Here is a 10,182-nt window from a genome sequence, read left to right on the forward strand (position 1 = left end):
TGTGACACCAATCTCACGAACTAGTCAAGAGTGCTAACTCTAATTGTTTGCATAATTCCCAAATTGTCCAAATAAACCTTCACTTTGAACAACAATTTTTAAATTTAAACAAACTCTATAAAAACGAGTTTTATGTCTTTGAAATAAGTTCTAAGCTAGCTTTGGAATACTAATCTTCAATCTTCAAATGAAATCCTATTTTGCTCCAAGTCGTTGTTTTAGTGGCTAAAAGTCTGATTTTGACCTTGTGTCACAAAAGATCGACCATGTCTCACAAACGATCAACCATGTTCCACAAATAGTCGACCTCTGGATATCAATCTAACTTATCTTAGGATTTTTTTAGCTCAATCCTACCATCAATTTAATCCCAGTATCAACCATGTTAATTATTTATCTCTTCTAACCTAATTTTATCAATTAATGGTTGTTCCAAGGTAGTAAAAGAGTCTCTATAGCCTAAAAGATAAAATTACTAACCAATCTTTAATCTACTAACTATTAAGATAAAAAAATAAACTAAGAGATTTTAATAAAAGCCATATTTAAATATCTCGAATTATTATTGATCCAAGATAATTAGATATTAATTCAAAATTTATTTTTTATTATATTTTTACCATATAGTCATATTACATCACGACAATGCAAGGGCCAATATATTGGTGTAAAAAACCAACCAAAAAATTTAATAAAGCAAGATTCTTTTATCTTTGAATATTCAACAAATAGATCACGGCATTATAGCAACTATAGTAGAACAAACTACAACAAGAGGAAATGTGTTGCATTGCATTCTATCAGTATAACGCTAGCAAATATTAAAGAGTAGAAGGTGAGTTTCATATGGACAAGAATTAGATGAGATGCAACATTCTTCCATTCAATACCTATGTACAAGGAAGGAAGATGACTTATCCTACTTATGTATATGCTAGATCAACAATTGCTAATACACAATCATATGTATACTAGACATATTGTGTTTTTACATCTTTGATGTTCAAGATGTATAAATAGATTACAATTATGGATATAGAGAAATTATGCATGCCCTTGGTAATGATCATGATTAGCAATCCATTTGGATCGCAATGGTAGATGTTATATAGAAGAACATGAAAAAATACAATGATAACTTCAATAGACAAGCTTGAATTATAATTACTCAAATTGGTTGCATCAGCTCTCTTACACTTATTATTTTTTGGTCCACAACTCCCAAGCATGTTGTTGTTGTAGCAGACACATTTTCATAGCCACTAGTAATATTCCAAGAAGAAGTTCATATAATACATACTTCATTGGCATATATATTAGAGATCTATATTGTTAGCTATCAGCCTCTAGCTATCATGTACGACTATAAGATTCATCACTTCCAGATGTCAATATTGACGAAACGATCTCTGCTTCCATCTATCTTTGTTTCAAATTTTTATTATCATAAAGTCAAAAATAACATCAATTTTTAGGAGACTATGCTAAGCACCAAACTAGCAGCATGGCTCGATCATCTAGTCTCTATCAATGATGTTGAAGCAGTAGATTGACTACTATTTATGAATATACCACATGTACAAAGCAAACCAACAATTCATTTTATTTTTTTGAATTATTTTTTGAATTTATTTTCATTATTCATGCTTGAATAAAGGGAGGCATATGTGGCAGTAAGATATTGACTATGTCACGACTTACTTCCATTACAAAATATTCCATAAGACATGCCACCATCTCATCAGAGCTTTTAAACATGTCACTATCATTGGTATCCAATTGCAACCAATTGCGCAATAGTAGTGCACAAAAATTGAGTAAATAAATGAATAGAGCAGCATGTACACAACATACAAAACATGGACTATTGCTACTTATTTCCACAATAAGAAGCTTTTCTTGAGAAGCAACACTAGTGTCTTTGACGAGCTTCTTTATATTCAATTATAATAATTTCTTGAAGAAGTTTTGTTTTATATACAATAGACTCAGTAATCGAGTTGATGTAAAAATTGCAATGCATAACATGACATTGTCGTAATACGTAAAGTCTTGCTTGAGAATGCTCTAGGCACTTGGCTGTGGAAGAAAGAATGGAAATTGTAATAATAAAATCCTAATTCTAATAGAATACTAACAATTCTCTAATTAGACCATAATAATGCTAAGCAAGCTTAATCAAATTTAAAAAAACCTCAAAGAAATTTCAAACAAACAATAAGAATTCTTAAAGAAATATTAGAAGGATCACAAATACCACTCAAATACATCTCAATTCAATCTTAATTTAATTCTAGTTAAAATCCTATTCAACTTCATTCAAAATTTAGGCCAAAACTAATTGAATCTTAAATCTTAATAAAATCCTAAAACAAATCCTAACCAAACCCTAAATCAAATCCTAACCAAATCCTAATCTAAATCCTAAATCCTAAACCAAACCCTAATCTAAACCCTAAATCCTAAACCAATCCCTAACTAAATCCTAAACTCTAAATAAACCCTAAAAAACCCTAAATCCTAAATAAATCCTAACAAAAATCTAAACCAAACCCTAAACCCTAAATCAAACCCTAATCCAAATCCTAAATCCTAAACCAAACCCTAGTAATTCCTACAACAGATTTAAACCTCAATAACTAATGAAAAAACCGTTGATCTTAACTCAAATTTTGCAAACTTCTAAAAAAATAAGTTAAAAACAAGCTCTAAAAAATTGAAAAAGATCGGAGTTACCAAATTGATGATAACCTCAAAAATGTGTTCTGGTATTGGCCGGCCTCCTTCTCCAATCTTGATGCCAATCTTCCATAGCCAATATCTCTCCTTTGCACCATTCGATTGATTTCAAAATTCTCATACACATAGAAAAATAAGTCTAATATTTTCTCACATAAGTTTCACTCCAATCCAACTATTAGATTGCAAGAAATCTTAAAAACCCCCACTAGACCTAAAATTCTACTTTCTAAGACCTTGATCCACTTTAACCTCAATATTCCTTAATTCAACCGTTAGATCGAGCTCAAATTCACAAAAAATATTAAAAACAACTATAAACATAAACCCACAAAATTTCACGCGTAGATCTATTACAAAACTCTTGAAATCACCCAAAACGTAAATCCTATTTTATTTCATAAAATCCAAGTCATCCAAAACAAACCTTGACTTTGCAAAGCTCTTACAAAGTCATATCAACACCAAATCACCCAAAATCAACGCCCATAGAAACCCTATCCAATCTTCTATCAAACCCCACTCTCCAATCTACCAAAGAGTCCCGGAGTCGTCGTCGAGACTCAGTTTTGTGCCTCAGGGTCTGATTTCAACCTTGGTTCATAACCGGCCTTTTTCGGGTATCAACATCTAGTTTTTTTAAGTAATTTTTACTAGAATTTACTCTTAACTTCCTCCTAAAGATGTCTATATCATTTATTTTTCCAATCTACTTTATTTTGCCTTATTTTTGGCCCTACAAAGTAAGTAGAAGCTATTTTTTCTAAAAGGGCAGCATTACTACTAAAAGTTTTACTACTTTCCTATCTTTTATCCATATTTTTCTACTTTTTCTTTTAACTTGGGTCTTCTATAATAAGATCCATATTATCAACTTTCACCATATAGTCGTGTTACAACACGACAACATGATATGCAAGTGGTTGATGCATAAGGTGGAGTAGAAATAATTATGAAATCCATAGATTTAAGGAGAATAGGGTGGAAATAGTAAAAAAAATGGAGTAGAAATATCAATTTCCTAAAATATTATTATATATTTTTCAATCTTTTAATATTTTCAAGTCAAATTTGCCATCATTCCAAGAAGTATTTTAGTAATACTAACACTTTTTAATATATATTAATGTGTATTGGTATTGCAAAGTGATTGGATCTTAAATTCATGTCCGTTGTTATTTTTTTGTAAAAAAGAGGAATTTTATGCAAAATTGACTTGGATATATGTTTATTTTCATGTTCATTAAGGTGCGTATGTACATACACACATTGAACTTCAAAACAATACAATTATGTATATACATAAATATTTGGGGCAGTTGTTTAAGTTCTATGAATATTTTATTAGTAATACAAAAGGTGTTTGAATACTTAAATTAGAGTAAATCTTTTTTACCTGCTGCACATAGTTTTGGAATGACTTGGTACTTGGATTCTTGTTTTTCAAGTAGTAACTTGTTAGATTAATGAACAATGTTTTCAAATTCTTTGATGCCAGATTCTTTTTTGTGTCATTACCAAAATAATTTTATAATCCAATTATTTATTTATTTTAGTTTGTCTATACACATTTAATATACCCAAAAAAGAATATTCCAGTCAACCAAGTAAACACTTTTTAACATTAAATTGAGAGACTTTACCACAAGCATTGAGATTAGCAAGTACATGGTTTGTTTTGTTAGTTTCAACACATAAAAGCAACACTTTATCCGTATTTGCAGAATAAGTACCCACCTTGCACTAGCCGTAGCAGAATAGGCGCCCAGCTATTACCTGGTACTCAATGAACAGAAACTCAAAATGGCTCCTTGCACCAGAACATTTTAATAGAATTTAATTTTTTAATCTTATAAAATTCCTTAGAAATGATTTTTTGTTTTTTCAGTTTTATAAAAAGACCTCGTACTAATATTTAAGGGACTCCTGTCAGTTGGTTCCTAGATACTTAGCAACTTACTAGCATGCAATCAATTGTTTGGAACCCATAAAATATTGGTATAAGTTTATTATTGGTTCACAGTTTTTTTAAATGTTTTGGTGGGAGGGGACATTTGAGTATTCTGTTCATCTAGTACCAGGAACAAGCTGGGTACGTATTCCACTACGACCCACTTTATCACGTGAGAATCAAATCTAGGTGCCTCTACAGCGGTAATCTGTGCCATTCTCATCTAGGTACAACTAAATTTATTAATTAGAAAGGTATAATTGGAAAAGTAGATCGCAGTTAGGCTCCACTCAGCTCTTTCTCTCCAAAAAACTATTGATGTGGAATGATCATTTTTGCTTCCAATTGGTTGAGACAATTTGTGTTGCCGTTCCACGTTTGAAGGCAACACCAAGAAAAGTCTGGAGGACAAGAATTGGTGCCAGGAACAACCTGGAAGTTGTGGGTTAGATAAAAAAAACAAAAACTTCGATGTTCCTTTCTGTCAGCTCTTGACTTGGTCTTTAATATCCTAAACATCCAAGCTATACAAAAAGATCGCATTACGAGATCTGTACTTCCGATTATCGTATCGAATGGTATGCTTGCAGATAGCCCTCATGGGACTCAGCCGCACTGACATACTAAAAATTAATTCTCAGAAAAATTTGGCAGTACACTTGCAGGCAGCAGAATGGCCATTCAAGATGTTGCACCACATGTACACACCTAGAATCCAAATATGATGACAGGTCACGCTTAAACCCTAATCTACGCTTCTCGAGAGGTCGTCCATCTCGACGATGAGGAGACCAATCCTTTCTAAACCTACCTAGAACTTCACCAATTTATGTGTACTTCACTCTTTTCCAGCTAGAGAAAGTCCAAACCTTCAGCAGTTTCACGTCTTCTGTAATACTTAAAAAATTACCATATTTCAAAAATAATCTATTGCTTCATTACTAGAAACGATTATGTCTTCATTCATCATCATCTGAATTCTGAAATTTAATAGAGTGTGATGCATTGTCGATAATACCCCCCTTGTATGAGCCTCGTTTCTTCTTTGTTTTTTCATGTCGGAAACCCCTGCACCAAGGTTAGGAAAGGCATTAAGTCAGGAAAACCACCTGGAGTTACTGTACACTAATAGCAATATGAATTAGCATCGAATAGGAAAGAGAAAGTTACATATCTTTAATTGATACTGATCTTATGTGCCAGTTTCGTTGTCAGTAAGTACTTACTTGCCCCGCACTTGGCCAAGAATTTCTTGAGCCTTAGCGCCCCAACCTTCTTCAGCTCCAGACTGAAGATACAAACATAATTTCAAACAAAATTAGTCCAATGATCATAAAAATACTGAGTGCAAGAACCGAAACCTTGGCAGTCAAATAATAGAGTCAAGTGGTGACCTTGCTGCAAAACTGTGAAATATGAACTATGCTCTGGTGAATTGAGCCTTTAAAAACAAACGTACCTTTGCCCAGTAAGAGTTGTCAGCCAACCTAGCATCCTTTATTTCCACCTCTTCCACTTTCACTCTTTGAAATGCTCTCGCAGTAGACGGCTGGACACAGTCATTAGGCCAGGACTTAAGCATACGATTTGCTTCAAAAACAAACAAGTCATCCAAGTACACAACGCTCTGGATGTTTGATGTGCAGATGCAATTCAAACATGAGCGACGCCACGCTCTCAGAGACGCTGTGTGTCTCTCAATTTTATGCTGAAACGGCCTATGTGTAAAGTACATTAACAATGAAACGCAACCTATTGCGAAAATACAAATCCTGTATTTTGGCTCCAACATGTCAATGCAAACCAAGTCAAAATGTTGGCACCATCATTGTTATTTAGACGCAGATAGTTTGAACTTCCTTAACGAACTAACCATAGACATCAAGTTAGTAGACCTACAGTTTTCTGAGCTGATCCCAGCTTCTGCTTTTTCGCTGAATTCATTCCTGCAGAAGTTGCAACAGCGACACCTTCTACGTTGGCTTTTTTACTAACATGACCTGTATCAGCTTCCTCCTCGACAGCCTTCCTCTTCTTGTTTACAGGAGAAGCCACAACCACAGGAGCCACATCCTTTGCAATCTTCACTTTAGACTCCTTTTTTCCCGCAGGTTTCTTCACAACTTCAGATTCATCATCATCTGAAGAATCGGAAGAATCCGAAGATTCCTGTTCACATAGAGTAGAAAAATAACTGGTGAGTAGAGAAAAGCTGGAGGACCTTCAATCATAAATGCTTGATCAAGTTTGTGAAGAAAAAATTCCATATCATGAAATCAACCAGAAATACTATCGCCAAATACTAAAACAACTTCACAACGATGCGCAAGTAAGCACTGACGATACATATAAACAGACACCAACTTGATAAGCGTTGTTTAAGATGCTCTGCAGAACAGGCTGTACAAACAGCATTCAGCAGATATATCGGACAAATTACGAGCAGTATGTTCACAACCTTCTCTGTAAGCAATACTGTAAGACATGCACTGAATCAGATAAGTCACATGCAAGATATTAAACGTGGGATCCGCTGAAAACCTTATAAACTTGTAAGATATGTCACCAAACTCACCAAACTCAGTAGGTGCATGATGAGCAATTCGAAACAGGAAACAATAATAATGATAATAGTACATGATATCTATTGTGTTTAAATCATCAGTGGAAAAGTGAAGAACATAAAACCTGTTTTCCATTAGAAGCCTTCGCGCTTCCTTTAATAGAGCTCTTTATCTCCACGCTCTCGTCACTGCTATCACTGTCATTATCGGAGTCCTTCGCTGACACAACCTTTGCAGTAGCAGGAGTCTTTGCTTTACCAGTTTTTGCCACAGCCTTAGGTTCATCTTCTTCCTCAGATGAAGAGTCGGAGGAAGATTCTGCCTTTTTCACATTGGTAGAATTTGCAACTACAGGTTTCTTTACGTTCTTTTTCTTTTCAGTTTCATCATCGCTATCCTCATCACTAGAAGAATCTGACGAGGAAGCAGCTTTCTTTGCCTCAGTCTTCACCGAAACAGATTTCTGCACTGCTTTAATAGCGGGTTTCGGGTCCACTTCCATCTCATCGTCACTGGAGTCGCTGTCGTCTGAGGAAGAGGACGGCTTTGAAACCTTTTTGTCAGAAACTGCCGGAGTGGCCGTTTTCATATCTATATCACTATCTTCTTCGCTAGAGGAATCATCTGCAGGTTTAACTGAATTCACTGTCTTTATTGGTTGAACTGTAACCTCCTCGTCTGTGCAACACGTTTTCAAACAAATCAATACATATTCAACTATATACGATCGAGTCATAAGGTTAGCGTAATTAAACTGTTTAACCAGGGACAAATTACGAAAGATGAACTCAGCTTACCATCGCTGCTAGAATCATCACTGGACGAAGAACTTGAAGACTTGGGAGCCGCTGCGGACTTCACTCCTTTCGCTGCAGCAGGAGGAGAGGTCTTTGCGACCACCTTCTCATCTTCTGAATCCTCATCAGAATCATCAGACGATGACGGTTCGTCCTTCTTAGAAGCTACTACCACCACTGCCTTTGCTTTCGTCGAGGTTTCCTCTTCGTCTTCCTCCGAATCGGACGAAGACGAATCCGACGGAGCTGCTGTTGTCTTCGCCTTCACAAAACCATTGGTTTTTGCAATCGTCTTAGCGGGTTTGACGTCATCATCGTCCTCATCAGAAGAGGAATCATCATCTGAACTTTCGACCGATACTTTCGTGGCTGGCACAGTCGGAGCTGGTTTCTTTGCAACTACAGGTTTCTTCTTCTCGTCATCAGATTCATCAGAGGAATCGTCAGAATCGTCGGAAGAACTTTCTGGTTCTTTCACAGCAGGCTTCTTAGCGACAGTTTTAACGCCCTTCGCTGTTGATTGCTTTGCAGAATTTTCAGGTAACTTCTCGTCATCCTCAGATTCATCAGAATCGTCCGAAGTGATATCTGACTCTTTTACAGCAGGCTTCTTTGCGCCATTCTTCGCATCAGCCTTCGTGGTGTTTCTATTAGTGATATCTACACGAGATTTCCCTCCTGTTTCCTTAATTTTAACAAAATAATCAGAGCAGATAGTCCCAAGGTCAATGCTTGCAGGAATCTTCGGATCTTTCTGCAAAACAGCAGAACAGCCACTCAGAAGAAGTCCAAGCACTTGACTCAACAGAAGCATGAGTAATGGCATACCTCTCAAAATTGGGCACCGGGCACCGCAGGAGAGTGAATAAACATGTTCAGAGAGAACTGAAGAAGACAGCTGTAGTGCAGGTCAGAAGCTTCTAGCGACCCCTACACATTCCCACTAATCTCCAGCACTCTATGCGGGGGGGGGCTACACCTTCAACGCTGTCACGAATTAAAAATCTAAACTGCACATGGAGCGTGGGCTCTCTTCACATCCTACATTTCACTGCAACCTCATCTAAGTGAACAGAAGCATAATTGCGTTTACAATCAACTCCCTCCAAGGCCAGCGGACAAGAATCAAACATGATCTCTCGCACTGAAACGTATAAACCCCAGGCAGCAGATAATCAAAGCTAAGTATAGTCCATTGTTGACACGACCAGAAACAAGGCGTATCTATTGGGATAACCAGTTAAATTCTCCGCTTCACCTCGACACCCAACAAGCTCAATCCAACTTCCAGAAACAACACCACATTCCCAACACAAAGTCACTCTGAGCACAATATCACATACAATGCACTCATTAAGAACCGGCCACCTTGCCCAAACCCCTTAACCCCCTCGATCGTGCTAGAAGCTCAAAATACCCGCCCCCGACCAGCAACAGGTTTAATTCCCGGTGGAACCTACATAGCTCGACTCCGAGACGAAGGCTTTGAGCGTCTTCGTCAAGCCGCGCTTCCGCAAAAAATCCGCCACAAGCTGGTCCACTCCCGAAGACGCCATGGGCTGTCCGCCAGAAGGCAGCGAAGGAAACAGCGAGGGTCCTGTGCGAGGAAGAGGAGGCTGCTTCTGCGTCCGCAACTGGACGACTCGCGGCACGAACATACACGCGCTCCTGACTCCGAGCAAACCCACAAATGCACAGACAGGCCTCCGTCCAGTCCCTCCACGGCCGGAGAGCTTACAGTAGCAATTAGGGCTGCAGGCTAAAACCCTGAACCCTAGCCAGCGGTCGGGCTAGGGCTGAATGCTAAACCCTAAACCCGATATGACCAATCAGACTTTAAAACCCCATATACCCCTGCCAACCTATCCACGAAGCCGAGAATTAGTTCTAAATATATATCACTCCTGGGCGTGCTTTTACTTTAAAGTGCCCCTGACCCGCTAGTGCTTTTGTTTCATTTGAGCTTTGGATTAATTGGTGGACGCATTCAAAAATTAAAACTGCAATTCTTTGGCATCCAAATTGTATATCGTTTATTGATCAATTTTTTCACTTGAGCATATGCTCTAAAATGTTTTTCATAATTACACTGGTGCTTCAATTGATTAGGTATGTCCACAAGTTCTAGTTA

The 10,182-nt window shown here is 37.1% G+C and overlaps 1 protein-coding gene across 1 annotated transcript; it reads right to left on the reverse strand.

Annotated features, from left to right (window-relative positions):
* Window positions 1-5,253: 5,253 nt before the first annotated feature.
* Window positions 5,254-9,851, reverse strand: LOC112280440 (uncharacterized). The gene is made up of 7 exons (XM_024515945.3): window positions 9,512-9,851; window positions 8,052-8,805; window positions 7,379-7,932; window positions 6,590-6,859; window positions 6,150-6,239; window positions 5,917-5,978; window positions 5,254-5,758 (listed from the first exon to the last, which is right to left on the reverse strand). Exons 1-7 carry the CDS (start codon window positions 9,707-9,709, stop codon window positions 5,650-5,652), a joined length of 2,037 nt encoding a protein of 678 aa, XP_024371713.3. The 5' UTR covers window positions 9,710-9,851; the 3' UTR covers window positions 5,254-5,649.
* Window positions 9,852-10,182: the final 331 nt, after the last annotated feature.

The sequence above is a fragment of the Physcomitrium patens genome, chromosome 3, assembly GCF_059467195.1.
Source record: "Physcomitrium patens ecotype Gransden chromosome 3, ASM5946719v1, whole genome shotgun sequence".
In the NCBI taxonomy this organism is placed as follows: Eukaryota; Viridiplantae; Streptophyta; class Bryopsida; order Funariales; family Funariaceae; genus Physcomitrium; species Physcomitrium patens.

Bases quoted from the DNA above. Each gene is read 5' to 3' on its own strand.
- LOC112280440 (XM_024515945.3), bottom strand. From the start codon at position 9,709: ATGTTCGTGCCGCGAGTCGTCCAGTTGCGGACGCAGAAGCAGCCTCCT. The intron at 8,806-9,511 runs GTAGGTTCCACC...GCTGTTTTGCAG, and splicing joins TCGTCTCGGAGTCGAGCTAT to AAAGATCCGAAGATTCCTGC. The intron at 6,860-7,378 runs GTTTTATGTTCT...CTATGTGAACAG, and splicing joins AGGCTTCTAATGGAAAACAG to GAATCTTCGGATTCTTCCGA.